This window comes from Clarias gariepinus, chromosome 28, assembly GCF_024256425.1.
Source record: "Clarias gariepinus isolate MV-2021 ecotype Netherlands chromosome 28, CGAR_prim_01v2, whole genome shotgun sequence".
In the NCBI taxonomy this organism is placed as follows: Eukaryota; Metazoa; Chordata; class Actinopteri; order Siluriformes; family Clariidae; genus Clarias; species Clarias gariepinus.
Genome location: NC_071127.1, coordinates 19,982,220 through 20,003,157, shown reverse-complemented (window position 1 = coordinate 20,003,157; position 20,938 = coordinate 19,982,220). Strand labels below are relative to the sequence as shown.

Sequence of the window (20,938 nt, the reverse complement as noted above, 5' to 3'; positions counted from 1 at the left end):
ACACACACACACACACACACACACACACACACAATTATTGATATTGTAAAATCAGAACAAATGGACTTTAACTGAAAATCATAGTGGTACCCCGTACCTGCGGCACCATGTTTTTGAAGGACTCCATGATCTTTGAGCTCTTAGCCTCCTGGAAGTAGGAGAAGCATCCAGTAATGATGACCACAGCAGACAGGACGATACCCAGGTACAACTGAGAAAAGGACAAGTATGAATTCATGAGAAGATAATTAAATTATTTTAATTATCTGGTGCTTCAACCAGCCGACATTTTCTTGTCTTTCGGTACATCAGAGGAACCATAAGCACCAAGCTCCTGTCCTATATCCAACAACTCATTTCTTTTTCGTCTCTCCCCTTTCTAATCTCCCCAAATGCTTCTGCATTTCCTGCCAAAACTGATCTGTGTGTGCCTGTGTCCTCACATTGTCTCCAGATGGCTCGTCTTCTGTAGCTGCCTGGATGGCGTAGGCCAGGAAGCAGAGGATGGCTCCGATCCACAGCAGAATGGAGAAACCCCCGAAGAGCTGGCGGCAAAACTTCACCCACTCTGGGGTAGTGGGTGGAGGGGTGAGTGCATTCGGACCATCCCGGGCCAGATACTCCGCCGCTCTCGCGTTAGTTAGACCCTGAGGAGAGAAACGAGAGAGTGTGAGGCCTGTATCACTACATTTTATTCACTCATAATGATCATCCTGCCTCAGACCATTACTGCAAATTCATAACAGAGATAATTAGAAATGTCACATTAATCTTTAAACAATGTCATGGCACATCAAGAGATCACCAAGAGTTCATGTTTTAACTCTGTTTTCCTCACATGTAACTTATACGGCTTCTGCACGTCGAAGCCTCTTTTTCCTTTGCTATCGAGGCGTTGCTCTGTCTCTGGTGCATCAGGCTGCTAGAATAAGTACAAGGTTACAAAAATGAATAATCACACCTACCTGTACGATGTCAGTGTTGTACTTCCTGCATACTTCCTCAATGGACATCTTATGCTCTGTCTAATACAGAGAGAGAGAGAGAAAGAGGGAAAGAGCACATTTGTAAGGGATTAATACATTAAGTTCTTATCACATCAAAACAACTGAAAAAGGAACCATTTGCTTAGTAACTGCTGCTACAGATAACCTTTTACAAAATAAGTGACAGTAAATAAAAGTTCCATCATCTATTTTTCATGACTTTGGCATGTTAATGACACATATGACAACAGATTACAGCTTCTGAATAGTTACTGTACATTACATGTCCAAAAGTATGTGCACCCCTGACGTATCTCTATGGTGAGTGCCCTGTACCAGATTATAATGCGCTTCACTCTTTTTTTCACATGTTGAAACCTGTCTGTTATACCTAACTGTTATCTCTCTTCTTCTGCTCTCCCCTTTCACTCTTTCTCTCTCTCTCTCTCTCTCTCTCACATGTCGTTCCTGAGCTGCCAGTGATCCAGACTCCCTCTGACCCATCCTGGTGCCCCGCTTCTGGTTGGAGATCTCGTCACATGAATGCCCCGTGTGTCTCTTTGGGATGCGTCTGGTGTCTGGGGACGGTTTCGCTCTACCATAAAGACGGTTCTGGCCTCGACTGGTGTTGGCAGCTGTTTCTCTGAGGACTTGACTTGGCTGCGGTTGCTCAATATTTCAAGATTGCAATTGTCTCCAACAACTACCTGGACTCCATATTAACATCAATTAACATCAACTGTTATGCTGAACTGCCTGCCAACTACCACACTGTATAAATGCAGATCATTTACTGCTTTCTGTTTCACCCAGATGAGGATGGGTTCCCTGTTGAGTCTGGTTCCTCTCAAGGTTTCTTCCTATTACCATCTCAGGGAGTTTTTCCTTGCCACTGTCGCCCTCGGCTTGTTCACCAGGGACAAACTGACCATTCTGATTCCAGATAACTGAAGAAACATCTACATGATGTAAAAGAATTGATTTATTATTATTTATGTATTTTGTATTTTACATATTTAAATTAATTTTATTTATGTATTTATTTGTACACATGGCTCAATCTACAAATTAATAATTATGTAAAATGTAATATTTTCTAATATTGTTAACCTGATTAGGTCAGTATGGACACTGACTGGTCTCAGGTGGTGCTGGTGTGGCTCATCACTGGATGCTGTTGATTAAGAATATATATATATATATATATATATATATATATATATATATATATATATATATATATATATAATTTTTTTATGTTTTATGAAATATAATACTTCAAATTTGTGTTTCATGCTTCTCATTTATATCTGACTTTAATCTCATTATGGTCTTATATATGGCTCATTTGCTTTTACTTTAAATGCAGTACTCATGTATATCTCAGATTTCTCAAATATTTCTTAAGTAAGTCTCGGATTTTATTTTCAGTGTGTCTCCTTGTTTCTCCTAATTTACCTTTAGGAAAACTAAAAAAAAAGACAAAGTCGAACTTTTAAAGAGAAAGCTCAATTCAGTCTCATGAGACAAGAAATACATCCATTCTGAGCAACAAACTATTTCTATGGGACATCACAATGTGACCCATCATCACATACACTGCCCCCTATTGGCCAGTCATGGTTAGTGCATTTTTTCTAACTCAAATCCAAGATGGCCACCAGAAAGTCAGAAATGCAGAACATGCCAGGAATATCTTGTAAATCCTTCTACAGCAGGACACCCCTATAGATTAAAAACATGCTGGCATCAAGTAACATCTAATTAATATAATTTTTAAAATTTCCAGATATTTATTTTGGAATCTGCAAAAATCAGATTTTAACTGCAATTCATACTAATATAGTTGCAAGCAACAATGACGGGCCCAAGCATCCTGCGCCATCGCCACCTGTGCACACTGAGCTCTTGGAACGGAAAAAGTTCAGAAATATCTGGAAAACCAAAGACAACCAGTTTAAGGGTGGCTTGCCTCGTTTTCTAGGCGAGTGGAGGGTAAATGTTAGTGGAACAGAGCCAATAGATTTCTTTTTCCTGGAGATCTGTTGAATGAAATTGTGCACAATACCAACCTGTATGCACTCCAAAATGGAAAAGAGACTCTGGCCCTGACAACAGGAGAACTGAAAACCTTCCTGAGAACAAATATGGTCATGTCATACGTCAGAGACCCACAATCAAGAACGTACTGGCCAGCATATGGGAGGAGTGGATCTCATGGATCAGTGTGTTCAATGTATCCTCATACACACAAAAACAAGTGGTGGTACCTCAGAGTGTTGTTTCACTTCTTGGATGTGACTACTGTGAATGTCTTAACAGAATGTCTGTGTTGGATCTCCTTCATTTCAAAACATCTGTAGCTTGTGCACTAATAAATGCAGGTTCCATCAAGGCACCTATAAGAGGAAGACCAAGTGGCACTCCAGCTCCAGTGAAACACAGAGCAGTGTCCAGGCCAGTGTCCAGGCCACGCCCTGGGATCAGGTATCCAATTAAACAATCAATTACAATGTACTAAATAATATTAAGTTTGATTGCATTACTAATATAGGTAAGTATATTGTACTAATTTGTAATACAATATACTTACCTATAATAGTAAATAGTATAATAATTTTCAGTTTAATTGCTTAAAAATAGTAAGTTTTAGCCGTGGCCACACCCCTTTATTTCCATACAGACTGAATTTAAAGTGATTTGCTGTTTCTTTGGGCGACACACGAGATGAACGTGCACGCGCCATTTCAGTTATTTTACCCGCCTGAATCGACCACAATCCGTTTTCCACCTCTTCTTCTTTTAATGTTGTTTTCTTCCAGCAGGTGAGACGGGAGGGCGACGGGTCGGACTGCTGGACCACAGTTTACTGAATCTGGTGAGTGCTATTGGCGAGAAGTATAAACCTGCTGCTTTTTTTGCTGTATTTTGCACTGAGTGTGGCAGTATTGAAACTTCGTTGTAATATTCAACAATTTGATGAACATTTTTCACCTGCTAAGTTTGCTAGCTAGCTGGAAACACGAATGTGCATTTATCGTAATTTATGGGTTTATAAAAAAAATTAAACTGAATTTTATTTTCAAGCCTAGAGAGGAATAAAAACACTCAGGAAAAAAAAACTTGACTGAGGTTCTCATAACTCATGCATTAAAGGGACAGGGGTGCACATACTTTAAATCACCCATTATCCTAGATTTTTTAACTATCAACACTCAGAAGTGTGTTAAAGAGAGACAAATGCAAGGTTTTGCTTTAACACAGTGCACAGAGTTGATTAATGTTCCATACATGACCAAAAGCAGATTCTAGAGCCAGTGTCATGTTGAACGGCACTTAATCAAACTAAACATATAAATCACTGTTTAAGTGATCGAGTAAATAAGCGTGTGTGTGTTTGTGTGTTTCATAGCTTTACGTTTATTGTTGATGTTTTAACAGCAGGAAACATCTGCTTATTCATATATTCATGCTCCTCAGACTAACGAGGTCTGTTCGTTATAAGTTATGCTTAGCGGTCAGTCTATTGAGGTTCAGGTGAGTGCTGGTCTTACCAAGGGCACCTCCTTCTTCAGGTCATCAAGATCTTTCCCTCCCTTCTTCTTAGGAGAATCCTTCTCATCGTTGTCCTGCGTGGTGGCCACGCGATAGCTGTCTGACCGTCCATACTGAGGGGAAAGGTAAAAAAACAAACAAAATAATGAGAGTCCAGTTTATTGAGAAAAACCTCCAGACTTTGTGATTGTAAATATTTATGTGAGTCATTAATTAAAATTAGATTAGGCCATTAATGTATGCATAGTGTAGTGTACGCAGCTGCTTTGCAGGTGTCAAACCCCTAGCTATCTGTAACACATCACTTCAGCTAACCAGCTAACTGGAATAGTTGTAGTAAATAGTAACATTAGCGTATATATTAATCTAGCGAGCTTGTGGTAACTGAGGTAAGTAGGCGTGTTCCAACCAAAACCAAGGCTTCATTCGTTTCGCTGATTTTCCCTTTTAAGAACGTACCGTGGTTTAGGCAGAGTCAGCTCCTGCCAAGATGGCAACAACCAGAGCTCCCACAGCTGGGCTTGAAGATGTTATAGATATAATATAGAGATTCTTAATCAACGTGATATTACAGATCATCACCTCTTAGTATATACTCTACCTGTAGAACAGATTAGCTGAGTCTCCCCACATTATCGATTTAGTAGAAACATTAATCCGACCACCAAAGACATGTTCACAAGGAATCTGACGGATCTGTCCCAACACACTACTAGACCCCGAAGGTAATGTTTTTACCAGCACATTAGACACTGGTGCTCCCATTAGATTAAAAAAGGTGAGAGATAAAACACCTGCACCATGGTTCAATAGTCATACGCACACCCTCAAGAGAGCAACCCGTAACCTCGAGTCAAAGTGGAGAAAACTAAATCAGAAGTTTTTAGAATTGTGTATAAAGACAGTATGTCCAGGTAAAGACAGGCTCTAAAAACTGAGCCAACTTATAGCAAGAAACCAAAACAATCTCAGGTTCCTACTTAGCACAGTGGCTCGACTAACAAAACCTAAGATATCTTCCGAGAGTGTCCCATCACAGATTAGTAATGAAGATTTTATGAATTTCTTTAATGAATAAATCGATAGTATTAGAAAGAAAATAACGGATGTTCAACCTCTAACAGCATCCCGTCATCCAGTCCAGCCTAAAACCCCACATTTAGATTTTCAGTGCTTTACAGGTCTAGGACAGGAAGAGCTGTATAAACTTATCACCACGGATTGGCTTGTTAGATCCAATCCCAGCTAGATTTCTAGAAGAAGTGATACATACAGCTGCTTCTAAACATTATTAATTCTTTATTATATCTGGGTCACGTCCCTAAATCTTTTAAGTTGGCAGTTATTAAGGCTCTTCTTAAAAAATCTAATTTAGTCCCGAATGAAATAACAAATTACAGACTGATTTCAAACCTTCCGTTTATATGAAAGATATTAGAAAAGGTGGTGTCAGCTCAAACATGCACAGGAAAACAATATGCTAGAAAAGTTTCTGTCAGGTTTCAGGCCCCATCATAGTACAGAAACTGCACTAGTTAAAATCACAAATGATTTATTTTTAGTTTCAGACCAAGGCTGCATCTCTGAACTAGTCTTACTTGATCTTAGTGCTGCATTCGACACCATAGATCATGATATTCTATGCATTCATTATGCATTAAAATGGTTTACATCATACCTGTCTGATCGATACCATTTTGTAGATCTGAACGGAGAACTGCCAAGCAGCCTAACACATGATGTCGTTATATAATTCCTGTTATCCGTTATCACTCAAATGAGGATGGGTTCCCTGTTGAGTCCGGTTCCTGTCAAGGTTTCTTTCTATTGTCATTTTAGGGAGTTTTTCCATGCCACCGTCGCCCTCGACTTGCTCATCAGGGACAACCTCACAATCTCATTACTATCTAAACACATTTTTTCTCACTTATACTCACTTCCATAAATTTTCTTTTCATTTTGTGAAGCTGCTTTGAGACAATGACTATTGTTAAAAGCGCTATACAGTGGAACCTTGGATTACGAACATTTCAAAACACTCATAAATCAAAGTGAATTTTCCCATAAGAAATAATGCAAACTCAAATTATTTGTTCGACAGCCCCCCCCCCAAAAAAAACATCAAAATAATTAATACAAAATATAAAGTAAAAATGAAAGATTTAACCTGCACTTTGCCTTTAAAAAAAACAGATGAGTGCTTCGGTTTATGTGCGCAGGCGCTGTGTGTGTGTGTGTTTGTGTATGTGTGTGAAGTCAAAGTAAGAGGATAGGAGGAATAGGACACCCCTCTCCCTCTTCTCATCTTACACGGCAACCCTTCCTCCTCTTCCTGAGTTTCACATATACACACACATTGAAGTGAAGGCGAGAGGAGGAGGGTTTTTGTGTGTGTGTGTGTGTGTGTGTGTGTGTGTGTGTGTGTGTGTGTGAGTGAAGGTGAGAGGAGGAGGGTGTGTGTGTGAAGGGGTACGGTGTCCAATGACACACGCGCACACACAACGGCATTCTGAAACACAGTGAGAGAAAATTGATCTTTAACCTCTCTAATGAGACTTTCTTCTGCTTTACATGTGTGCGCGCACGTGCTGTACACACACGCATATAAACACAAAATGACCACACACACATGTGGTCACAGTGTTATAGTAAACAGTACACGCGTGCATGGATGTTGATTATAACAGTAAGAAATGCGCACTAAGACCCACCGGGGGAGACGATTACCCACAATTCTGCAGCACAAGAGGGAAAATTAGCTCAGTTGTGATCACGTGACGCTCGGTGTCAAAAAAAAGTATTTAATTATACTAACAAATTTATTAAACTAATATCTTTGCTCGTCTTGCGGAACACTCGCAAACCTCGTTACTCGCAATCCGAGGTTTCACTGTATAAATACAATTTAATTTATTAGAATTTAAAACTGCTCTTCAGAAAACCTGTGGGTGGTGCAACTGGGGGTTTCTCCAGATCTTATATACTGTATGGATCATAGAGCAACTGTTGGCATTACAGCACTAGTTATTATTGTTCCTTTTTAAATCATTCTGTTTGTTTAAATTGTTTGGGTTTTAATCAATTCATTAATTCATAACTCATGTGTTATCATCGATTGATTATTGATTGTTAAAATGATTTTTATGTGTAAGCTGCAAATCATCGTCCGAAGGTGGAGTGTCTACGTTTCCCCATTTAATTACATGCTGTTACAAAGAAATGTCAATCTCATTTTGTGTGTCTGTGTGTGTGTTAAGGCACTGCCTCTGCCTCCAGCACATCCTGTTTTCTTACAGGAAAATTAAATGTTGCACTGTGAATGGGCTTCTGTGCATTTCTTTCATTTTCATCCAGAAAAGAAATTGCAATTAAATAGTAAAATAAACTAGAAGTGACTGTGTTGTTGATCTGATCATGCAGTAAGTGCATCATTACATTATAATGTTAATACAATCATTACACTGTTTTATGCATCGTTCTTTTACTGGAACACAGTGATCAAAACCTGCTGTGTGAGAACCTGCAAAAACCACACGAGCACACACACACACACACACACACACACACACACACAGTGCGACTGGTCGATGATCTCATTAGTGCTAACGACTTGAGGAGGCGGGAATGCGAACAGCTCGATGATTCACTCGTTCTTTAATCCTGAAGTCGACTGAAATCTGTGAAAACCTTCTCCTTAAAGACGTTAAGGGAAACACATCTGCGCTCTTCCTGCACGTACTTGTTCTCTATAGAGGGTTAAAAATCTGTAAAGAGCAGGAGGGTGTTTATTTCTTTATCGATCTTGCGGAGCAGGTTCGACCTGAACACACCCGCTCGTTACAACAACATGTCACCAGGCTGGTTCTCTCCTGAAGTGCTTTGGAAATGGAAATGTGGCACGGGAAGGTTTCCAAGCTCCCCTGCAGTCCAGGACGTGATAAACCTGGTCAGCCATACAACATTTTATTAAATATGTGAAGTGAGAGGCTTGTGGGAGCGCAGTCTTGATGTGACCAGTTTCAGGGATTTATAGACTTTTTATACGGTTTATAGGGTTTGATTGTCTTACAACAACAACTTAACCCAATTCCAGTAGGCCATGTGTGTGACCATGCATGCATAGTGTGTGTATGTGTGTAGTATGTGTGTGTGGCATGCATCTGACCATCTGTCAAGACTTCCCTTGCCTGATCCAAGCCTAAAGGATTAATCCAGTCTCTGAACTGAGTTAAACCTACCGTAATTATCTGATTAACCCATTTTAAACTACTTGTATTATTTTGATCAGAGACCATTAATAAGAACAGCATGCAGGTTACACCAGAGCTCAGGTTACACAGTATAAATGTGTGATTAACAAAACATCCTGTGATCAAAAAAAACTGATACAGTGTCATCATATATGTTTTTTTTTCAATAATTTTCATCCAAACTTAAGAACGACTTTTTATATTTACTGTATACCATTAAATTATAGTGTGTGCTGTACTTCACCTTCATTAATGTCCTTAAGGAATACTTTAAATTAATGCAAAAAACTAATATTTATGTTTATTTAATAAACATTGATATAAACAATTTATTTCAAATCTAATGAATCAAAATACATTTGACCCAAAATGGTTAAATTTCCAGAAACCATGCCTCCATACCATCAGCCACACGGTGTATAGTTTTTGGTAAATGTGAAATGTAAATGTGTGGTAGTGAAATGTAGAAAATGTCAGAGTCAACTTCCAACCATCCATCTATTATCAATTTGGTCTACAGTCACAGGGGCGGAGCCTATGCCAGGGAGCTCGGGGCACAAGACGGGGTACACCCTGGAGCACACACATTCATTCACAGAGTATCAATTTGTGAACTTGAAGCAGCATTTAGGCATTTGGCAGACCCTCTTATCCAGAGCGACTTACATTTTTATCTCATTATACATCTGAGCAGTTGAGGGTTAAGGGCCGCGCTCAAGGGCCCAACAGTGGCAACCTGGTGGTTGTGGGGTTTGAACCTGGGATCTTCCGAACCGTAGTCCAATGCCTTAACCACTGAGCTACACCTGAAGCTGGTCTTTGAACCAAACACTGGGAGAACATACAAATGCCACACACACACACACACACACACACACACACATACACACACACACACACACACACACACATACAGACACACAGACTGGAGGAAAGATTCAAACCCCTGCTGCTGGAGGTGTGAGGTGTTAAATGTATAACATGACAAGCACAGAACACTGGGTCTCTACTGAATATGTACCTACTTGACTTCATGACATCATCTACCCCAAACCCTCTGTCTTCACACAAGTCATTGTACCCTAAGGGTTTCCCCCGACATTGTTTTTATATCTACAAACTGGATTGTTCTGCAAAAGTAACACTCTTACTATTTAAAACAGCAAAAATATTTACCTTGTATCCTAATCATAATCTAAAGCATCACAAATCCCCAAACCTCGAGCTATCTGTATGACATCTTCAGAAATCTGCATGATAAATGCTGTGTGTTACATAACGCTTTCAAGCTGAGCGCTTTAAATTCCAGCCTGCAGAGTAAAACGACACAGGCTATTTAACAATCTTCATCATGTGCAGGAAGCAGCGCTAAAAATCTCCATTAAAACACCTGACTGGGACTGACATCACCACCCAGCAGGGCCATGAAAAACCGTCTACGAATAAACACCCGAGTATCTGCCTGGGTTCACAAAATAAACACCTATTTTTCCCTTTTTTGACCCCAAGGTTGCTCATTTGTTTTGATGTAAAGGTGGCATACAAAGGTGCACCAGACCAGCTCAAGCAGGGCAGGAAGTAACAAATGTGAATTTTTTACATATACAGTACAGTACAGTGAAATTCTTTAATCTGAGGACCAGAGTGCATTCAGACATGATATGATCCCCTGAGGTTGACGTTTAATTGTGTTAGTCTGACTAAAACCCTGAAATTGTGTTAAATCGACCTTCTCAAAGTCAGACTAGCACACCTAGATAACGCAGTCAGGAATCGAGCTACTCCTGCATGTATAACCCAATCGAGTGCATGAATCAGCCTACAGTAGGTGCTGAGCATGCTTTGACTCATAAAATGGCTAACAGCAAAAAAAGCCGTTAACAATATGGCGGTGTCGTGCCTTGGGATAACACCATAAGCATAAGGAATAGAGCGCATCTCATTTGTACAAAAATGTCATTTTAACAGCATCTGTGCAATGGACAGAAATACAGGTTAACCAGAAATACAATACTACCAAGCTGAAAGGGGCATAGCGCCACCTATCATGGCATTATTAAATAGTCGAGCTCTAACCACAGCTCCACTGAGTGACAGTAAGACAGTTTTGTAAGACTGTGGATGGTTTGAATGTGAGAAGAACTCAGCTTGCTTTCTCTCAGTCAACCTTTAGATACTTTTAAAGACCGACATGTTTGAAAATACGATATCCAGATATCTGTTATATCCTGCGATATCCAGAAACGTCATCTGATCCAGGATCTCTAAAAGATAAGATCTACCTACTCTCACTCAACTTCAGGATCCCCTTCCATCCTATTTAGTACAATAACACCTGGATGGAGCACAGGTCCATTTCTGGACACTATGCTCACACACACACACACACAATTACAAACAGGGCAGTTTCGTAGCCAATCCACCCACCAGTGTGTTTTTAACGCCGTATGAGGAAGCCAGTGAACATGGAGTAAACCCACGGGGAGAACATGCACAGAAGATCCAAACAGTCCCCTGAGCTCTGGATCTGTTTATCTATCTAAAGAGGAACTGGAGATATTTTCATTATATTAATCTAATGTGTTCATATCTCCAGTTTAATCAGAAATAAATCGCAGATATCTTGATCTGGAGCGTTCATTAAACTCAACTGCTACAGTCACGTCATTATTACTGGTCAAAAACGCAATTCCTGCTCGCTCAAATGAAAAAAAAATTTTCTTTTCGGAAATAACCTCCAGATATCTATAAGGTAAATCTGCTCGTGGAACATGAACGTGGCTGTAATTCACCAACTATCCATCACTTCAGTGACATTATGCGCCATTGCACAGAGCTCGATGTCACATCACCTCCTAAATCTTATCCATAGCCACACCCTTTATTTTCCTGGGAGCTTACTGATTGGCTTTTCTGCCTGCTGCGTCAGAGCCGGAATCTCCTTCCGCCAACTGAGCGCTGCTGTCCCACCTCGCCATCCTCTGATACCAGGAAGGTGAAACTGCCTGAAGGTCACACTATCTACAACCCCCTCCCTCCCCTTTTTACCTCCTCCCTGCTTCTGTTTCATTTAAACAAACACACACACATATATATATATATATATATATATATATATATATATACACCCTGTTTCAAATTATTATGCAAATGATATATGTCCCATTAATCTAAATAATTGATGTAAACAACAGTCAAAATAATTCTCATGTTATCAACTGTGAAGAGAGCAATTCAAATTTTATTGAACAAATCCCCTAATGATAACAGTACTTTCCCTTACATAACTAACTTACGAACTAACGACTAACGAACACTAACGAACTGTTCCACATTATTATGCACAGTAAGCTTCAAAACAATTTATAAGCTGTAAAGAACTGAAAATTGTCATTTGTTGTATTTCCTAAAATCAAAAGTTATTTGAATCACACTTTTACAACATTTTAACTTTTTAAACGTTTTAACAGGTCACGTTACATGTTAACATAGGACCCCTTATTTGCTAGCAGCTTCACAATTCTTGCATCCATTAAACTTGTGAGTTTTTGGACAGTTTCTGCTTGAATTTGTTTGCAGGATGTCAGAATAGCCTCCCAGAGCTGCTGTTTGGATGTGAACTGCCTCCCACCCTGATAGATCCTTTGCTTGAGGATGCCCCAGAGGTTCTCAATCGGATTGAGGTCCGAGGAGGATGGAGGCCACACCATGACTTTCTCTCCTTTTATCCCCATAGCAGCCATTGATGCAGAGGTATTCCTTGCAGCATGAGATGGTGCATTGTCATGCATGAAGATGATCTTATTACGGAAGGCATAGGTCTTCCTTCTGTACCAGGGAAGAAAGTGTTCAGTCAGAAACTCAACATACTTTGCCGAGGTCATCTTCACACCTTCAGGGACCCTAAAGGGGCCGACCAGCTCTCTTCCCATGATTCCGGCCCAAAACATGACTCCACCACCTCCTTGCTGACGTCGCGGGCTTGTTGGCACATGGTGGCCGTTCACCAACCATCCACTACTCCATCCACCTGGACCATCCAGGGTCGCACGGCACTCATCAGTAAAGAGGACTGTTTGAAAATTAGTGTTCAGGTATGTCTGTGCCCACTGCAGCCGTTTCTGCTTGTGAGCACTGGTTAGTGGTGGCCGGACAGAAGGTTTACGCACAGTTGCAATACTCTGGAGGACTCTACACCTTGATGTCCGTGGAACTCCAGAGGCACCAGCAGCTTCAAATATCTGTTTGCTGCTACATAATGGTATTTTCGCAGCTGCTCTCTTGATCTGATGCATGGATCTGGCAGATATCTTCCTGAGTTTGCCTTTATCTGCACGAATCCGTCTGTGCTCTGAATCAGCCACAAATCTCTTGATAGTGCGGTGATCACGTTTGAGTTGTTGTGAAATGTCTAATGTTGTCATACCTCGTCCAAGGCACTGAACTATTTCACGCTTTTCGGCAGCAGAGAGATCCTTTTTCTTCCCCATATTGGTTGCTAACTGTGGTCTGCTTAATAATGTGGAACGTCCTTCATACAGTAAGTAGTTTATCCCTTAATTGGGCTCATCTGGTAAACTAATTGTCACTGTGGTCTGATATTTCTTCCAGTGATCCAAAGAGCCTGGATACACAATGCCATCCATGAGTTTAACTGAAAACCAAAAAATGTAATCTTTGTGACACTTTTGCATAATAATTTTGAACAGGGTGTGTATATATATATATATATATATATGTATAGAATAATAATTTTAAAATTATTGGATGTATCTAATACATTCTCATCTTGGATGTATCTAATTCCTGACCTTCAGCAGTACCCAACACACATACACACACACACACCTAAGTAAACCCAGTCGATCAGATGTGTTAAGGCTACGGTGTTACTGAAGGATTTCTCTGCAGAAGCCTGATTTCTAGACAGCCCCTCCGTGCTTCAACTGGTCGACCATCCATCTTGAAGAAGCACCTTGTACCCGTTTATTCTGGCGTCGTGCAGCCAGTGCGCAAAAATGGAGGAATTTGGAAAATAAAATACAATAAAATAAAAAATAAAATAAAATACAAAGGTGTTGTGTTAGCAAACCTCAGATAGCAATGTCCCCCGATAATACCTTAAACGCATTTTGCGCATTCCCACTCTGGGTGATTTGGTCGGATTGATGGTATTAGACTGACTCTGTGACTCTTCTCCACACATATGTAGTGATAGAATAAAAGCAGAGAATAAAAATACTCCTTTACAGCTGTGTATCAGTGATGCAGATCAGCATGGAGAGCGAGGGGAAGGCGAGGGGTTTGCGCTCTTTCTCTTTCAATGACAATTTTTTGACGCAATCTGGCGCATAAATCCTGACACCCATCCTTCTGTAGATGTATACATACGCACATTATATTATGTTATATTATATTATGTTATATTATATTATATTATATAACCCCATCATGCAATAAGCAGGATTTATTTAAGGTCTTTAAATGCACGCAGCGCCAGTATTTAATTCTCTTTATGGAAACCTGGGGGATTATTTGTCTTTTTCCATGAAGCAAAAAAAAAAAAAAAGGGTGTGGAACCTGGACATCGCGTGATGCTGGAATAAACATGCAAGTCTAGACAGAGATGAGAGGACAGGAGGAAGCCTTACCCCCATGTCAGCCGGAGATCAGGCGGCGGTTATTCTCAGTCGGGTTTGTTTGTTTTTCGGAACCGAACCTGTGTAGAGACAGAGAGAGACGAGACGTTGCGTGCTGAAGGAGACGGACAGCAGCGCGCGCTCTTGGCTCGATGGATCTCTCAGATTAACGCACGAGCCATTCCGTGTGGAACAGGAGACAGGAGGAGGACCCGCGTGGACAGGGTGCTGTTACACCACAGCGCATCACAGGGTGTCAGTGGGGTTTATTAATACCAGGTGAGAGGAGCAGGAGGATGGGGGGGAGGAGGAGGAGGAGACACGGTGCAGGATGAAGACCGCACTGATGGCGGGAGCGGGAGCGGGCGCGCGCGAGCGCTGCTGCTGATCACCAACAGATCCCTCCGCCGCGCGCGCGCCACGCCGCGCCACACAGCCGATCCGTCCGCGCCACAGAGCAGATCCCGCGAAAGTATGTGCACCCCTGCGCCTCAAACCCTCACACTGTATCTCCCTGTGCCATTCTACATTTATTTATTTATTTATTTATTTATTCCCCTTATCTGTTATAATAATCCTTTCCCTTCTATAAATGCTTTCCACTAGAAGATGGAGTGTATTTGTATGCATTCACATACTCCACATAAAAATGACACTATGACTGATCTCAGACAGACAGACAGATAGATAGATAGATAGATAGATAGATAGATAGATAGATAGATACTGAAGAGAAATTCCAGACATCCAGTAGCCATGATAGGAACATAATAGACAATAAACATGTAGTAGCAATGAGCATCAATCATGTACTGTATAGTGTAGTCAAAAAAAAAGGAAGACAACCGTACAACAACAAAAATGACAAAGATAAATATATATATAAAATATAATATATATAATTAGTATGTACATATATTGATAAATGAGGATCAAGCACTAATGTCTTAACTTGGGATGTCTCCTGTCTCCAGTTGATCCCAAAGCTTGGGGTTCAGCAGGATTAAGATCAGTCAGAGCTCTCTTTGCAGAACATCTGAGATCTTTCACACCAACCAGTCCAGATTTCTCATAGTCCTAGTCCGAAGTCCATGTCTGCTTAGTTCCATTTATTCCATGCCCTTTTCTTCTGTGTAGGACAGCAAGGGGCTTGGAGCCCATCCATATGAGCTATGGGTGCCCAAAAAGCAATGGGAGTGAATAAGGGACAGTGCCTTCTAAAAGTATTCATACCCCTTGAACATTTCCACATTGTGTCACATCACAACAACACATTACAAACACATACTGTAGCTCCACATGGGATATTGCAAACTACAAAAGGGACTTCTTATGGCTTTCTTTCAACAGTGACTTTTTTTCTTGTAACTCTTCCATAAAGGCAGATTTGTGGGACGAACGATTAATACCTGTAGTTGTTCTGTGGACAGATTCTTCCACCAGGGCTTCACTGATTAATGCTCTCCTTGCCTGGCCAGTTAGTTTAGGTGAACGGCCCTCTCACAAACATGACCTTTGTGATTATGTGATAGTTCTGGGATCCCCCATGATCCTGACCAGGAGATTAATGTAGTCAGATTGACTTGACTGACTAAACACAGCATTCAAGCAATCAGAGACATACCTATTCACTTCTCTACTGCACAACATGTATGGTCACGTTTACCATGACTACCATTTGTTTCAGTGAGGTCAGTACATCAGGGTGTAAGTAACACACTCTGTCGTCTGTTAAAAAGGTCACCAGAGTTAATCTGTGGAAGAAGCCATGCGCAATCATTTCCACTGGATTTGAGGAAGATGAAGCAGAAACTAATTGCGGTTGTCAGCTCTCTCACACAAAGCTGTGTGCTCCAGTGCTAAAAATCTATACTGTAAATATAGCTCAGGGAAAGGCTCTCTCCAGTGTGTGCAGCTAGCATGTGTCCAGCTAATCCTACTGTAACCTCCTTCAAACACTAGGTAGCCTTTCTAATAGGTTACCTTTCATCAGGCCACATTTACGCATTTTATAGCAAATACCAAAAAATAAATGAACAAAATTAAAAATTAAAATGAATATAGTAGACATTTTACCTTAGACAAGGTACTTAAACCATAGAAATTTTAACCTGAGACATTCAAACCGTAGAAACATAAACATAAGAAATAAAAATCTTTACATGGTTTATGTAACCTTGATTCTCTTAAACTTTAAAAACGTTAGAATTTTAAACCTTAGACAGTTAAACCTGAGACATTTAGACATATAAACGGGGGTACTTAAGCCATAGACATAAATGTATGACTATTAAACCTGAGACACACAAAGCTGAGATAAATAAAAACCTGAGACATTTAATCTGAGACATTTCAACATTTAAACCTTAAAGACACTTAAACCCGACGCACTACTTAATTCTGAGAACCATAAACCAAATATCTATCAAAAATCTTTATATGCTTTATGTAAATTTGATTCTCTTTAACCAGAAACACTTAAACATTAAACATTATACATTTAAACCTTAGACAGTTAAACCCGAGACACGTAGAAACATAAACCGGAGATACATTTAAAAAACTGAGACACTTATGCTTGAGACACATGAACCTAAAAACAATAAACCTGGGGTACTTTACCCTGGGAAATTTAATTTCTGTTGCCACAGAAGTAAGAAATTATTAAGTGTAAAATAACAAGTAATTAAGAGGTAAGAAAATAACTTTCACCTGGACATTTTATATTGAGTAGTCATTTTGATTTCCAACGTGAACCTAACCCTATATGGTGCTTTGATATTTTGGTGCACTTTTATGTCCTCAGAGTGCGGCTGTCTAGCTGGCCGTGCCGGGCAGGAGTCACTAAATCCACTTTACATGTTAGCATACTTGTGTACGCGTGTATACTTACTATACTAATCTTATGGGTTTTACTCTTTTCTTTTTTTTTGTTGTTTCATTTGGCTTATGCAAACATTTCCACACAACTTTAGTTAAAGATAATAAATTAGCCCTGTATGTTTACACAAGTGCACACTGAATTAATAAAACCATTGCTAACAAGGTTGACAGCATGGCTCAAGGTTTTAGAATGAGAATATTTATATGATTATTTTAATGAATATATTTGCCGAAGAAAATTACTATCTACTAAGCCATGGCACTTTGTTTAGCATCATATCCAAATATTCTATATTCACCGATCAGCCATAGCTTTAAAACCATTAATATTAAAACCACTTTAATTTGTTGGGGTTTTGGGTTCCCCTTGTTTCTCCAGGGTGGCTCTGGCCCCTTGAGGTCTGTAGGGGGTTCTGTGGTGTCTGGATCGTGTCCTTCCCAATGGGGTTTGATGGGATTGGGATCTGTGGAGTTTGGTACTTTGGTTAGGGACCTTAGGCAAGTGAACACTGGGTGATCTGGTGCACAGTTTTATTTGCATTGGCTCTTTTAGATTGGACCTGACCAGTTAGCCTTTGGTCCCTGTGGGTATAGATGTGTTTCATGATCCTGTCATAAGTTATTCTCTCTGTCACAATATAATACAGAAAGTCATGCTCAATGAACTACAGTACACACTGAGCACAAAGTGTTTAGTAGCAGTAGAAGTTCGTGTATAATGACAGAGCTACAGTGGCCATGTGACCATTGACAGGTTCATTTCTCCAGCAGATATGGACAACAGCACCAGTCTATGGATCATTTACTACTCTGGTGGTGTAAAGGTGTAGGGAATGCTTACTTAGAATATATTACTCTCTTTGATGTAGTATCACGTGATTTTGCACCCGTTACCTACAGTATGTAATTCTATTTCTCATCCTATTCTATTATTAACTTTATAAATAGTATTCAAGAGAATAAAATGGCTGATGCAATTAAAGTTTCAATTCTGCCATTCTACCATTATTCTCTCTCTCTCTTTCTTGGTCCCTCTCAATTTCCTTCTCTTGCCCATGCATTCTCTAACCCACACACACACACACACACTGTCCCTGAGGTCACCATGGTAACAGGAGCTAAGTAACCTTGCTCCCTAATCATGAGGCAGACGTAATACATTGAGAAATGAGACAGAGAGGTAGATGAAGGGCAAACTGAGTAGAGTAGGAAAGTAGTTTTTAGAGTACTAGAAAGAAGTAGGAAACTTCTTGTTACTTGCATTTGCATCTCCTGGAATCAGTAAGCCGAAATTCATTGCAGTTCCTTTTATGTTCTACACCTCCTAATGGACCTAATGTCTCCTTTCCATCTGCTCATTTTATGGCCAAGCAGTCATAATAAAGATGTCAGATTGTGATCCTGACCTCACATATTGTAAGGATTGCACAAAGCTTTCTCAGGCTATTTCCTGCCCTACTCAAAGTTCCCTCAAAGACCCTGCTGCAAAACAAAAAACAACACATCTATCTTGCACAAGCACACATACATTCAATTAAATTCTGTTTTATTTATGAAGCATTTCACCAATGGTTTATTGTTGCAAGCAGCTTTACAGAATCCAAAGTAAATGAGGGAAATGAGTATGAAATAGGTAAGAAAAGATATATAAACCAAACTGATCATAATGGTCCAACCCTAGATACATGCAGTCATACATTATGAACAAACACCAATCAGCCTACACTGCATGTCTTTGGGTTGCAACCAAACCCTGGAGGTGCAAGGACACAATGCTAACCCCAAACCTGATTAAAATAAAGACTTTTTTCACAGCCTGGCTATCACCCCATGCAGCACATTACAGTAGATCAGGACTAAATAGACTCTACACTCAAGCTGTTTAAAAACAAGATATATAATGGAAAACTACTCGGCTAATACGTTTCCTGAACATCAGCAGTCTGCTTAAGATGAATAGAAAATGGCCTTTACAATAATGGTAAATGGTTCTAACACCAAAGTCATTTGGTTATAATTTTCATTTAGCCATTAGCACCGACATGTTAGCACATGAGGTGGAACACAAACCTACTGCTCATGGACTGAGTAGAAGTTTGTCTGACATCTTCAGCCTTAGCTGGAAACAGAAGAAAGTTCTGGTCGCTCCTGAATTTTATTTCCCTTTTACATTGTAAAGCAATGCTGAAGGCATTCAAAATATGCACTAATATCTGCTACTCATAAACTGTAATGTCTATATATACCTAATCTGCTCTGATTTTATTATTGTATATTTTTATTTGCATGCTGATTTTGATTATTAAATTGTGTATGGATTTATAAAGTAAAGGTGAATTGAAGTAAACGAGTGCAATGGTGAAATAGCAACAACAAAAAAAGGAAAAAGAAAATAATGAAAAAAGGAGTAGCTTCCTGCAGAAGATGCATTCTGATTAATGACAGACAACACATGGGCACCTCGACCGGACCTGGCAGGATGCATCTGTTGTGGGATCAGTTAGTGCAGACCTGGAACCAGTGGCTGATGTCCAAGTCTGGGCTGGAACTTTTAAAGGAAAGTCCTACTCCCAGACCTCACAGATATCCCTCACTCACAGAAACCATAAAGCAGTACAGTGGAACCTCCATTCATGAACTCTTCTGCATACAAACCAAAAACTCACCTAAATTTTTTTCCTATTCACCAACTCCTCTTTGGAAGACGAACCATTCCAAATTGCCGCTATTAGCTGAACAAAGGCATGAGTGCATCGCCCAGCATCAGTTCTGCTCAGTCCATGATCACAGACCATGCACAGATTTTGTGCATGCCCAGTAAATCTGAAGGGATGTCCACGAGTTTCATCTGAACAAAGCTGTGGCAAAGAGTGCTACCCCTTATGAACAATAATGCTGTGTCATTTTATGTGCAGCACAATTAATTGTGCAATAGTTTCGCCAAACCAATTCGCTCTGGATAGACTATTATACACTAGTAGGCCTCACACCACATCTTATGAAAGTTGTGAAGAGATTAGTGCGGTTCCATGCAGTCATATATCTAACCTTTCCCCATCTGGACTACAGCATCACTACTGTGAACCCATATAAGACCAACCAAGAGATGCTGTCCTAGTCCACAATCTCCTGGGTCACAGACGACCCGTCAGACAGAACACAGATTGTACAGTTGGAAACCTGCCTGTCTGAGTGCTTGCTGAGTACCACAAGGAGCTTGTCCTGTTTCTCCTTACTATGGCTCAAATAAGGACAGGAGAAGAACACAGGGACCAGGTCAGATGACCTGTGCCCTCAGTTGACAGTCACTAGCATGGTGATATTAAAAGATATTCATGCACTAACATGCAATAATAGTTTATTATTAGCCTCGGGAACTGTTTCACCCATTTTTTGGGCTTGTGTCTCATGGTACTGTAGGTCACAGCTGTCTTGTTAATTTTGAGAAAGATCTCCCCAAATATCACCAGGATCATTCTAAGATTAATTTGTCTCAAGGACTTCAGGGTAGCCTTTATATACTGCATATGCCACTGCAAAATGGAGATTAAATAAAGACATTAAATGAATGTTTAATGAAAGGAATTGTTTTAAATAAATGTTTTTTCTTACCTGGACTCAAGAG

The 20,938-nt window shown here is 40.0% G+C and overlaps 2 protein-coding genes across 2 annotated transcripts in view; one reads left to right on the top strand and one right to left on the bottom strand.

Moving 5' to 3' along the window:
• Positions 1-14,757, bottom strand: part of atp1a3a (ATPase Na+/K+ transporting subunit alpha 3a) — a 35,027-nt gene extending 20,270 nt beyond the window's left edge. Inside the window, exons 1-5 of the mRNA XM_053490419.1 lie at positions 14,443-14,757; positions 4,541-4,654; positions 966-1,025; positions 444-647; positions 98-211 (exon numbers count right to left, since the gene is read on the bottom strand). Of these exons, the coding sequence (XP_053346394.1) occupies positions 98-211; positions 444-647; positions 966-1,025; positions 4,541-4,654; positions 14,443-14,448 (498 nt within the window). The 5' untranslated portion in view covers positions 14,449-14,757. The remainder of the gene's footprint in view (positions 1-97; positions 212-443; positions 648-965; positions 1,026-4,540; positions 4,655-14,442) is intronic.
• The window catches only part of LOC128516134 (histone H3-like), a 575,451-nt gene that overhangs the window by 436,308 nt on the left and 118,205 nt on the right, over positions 1-20,938 (top strand). The gene's annotated exons all lie outside the window — the stretch shown is intronic.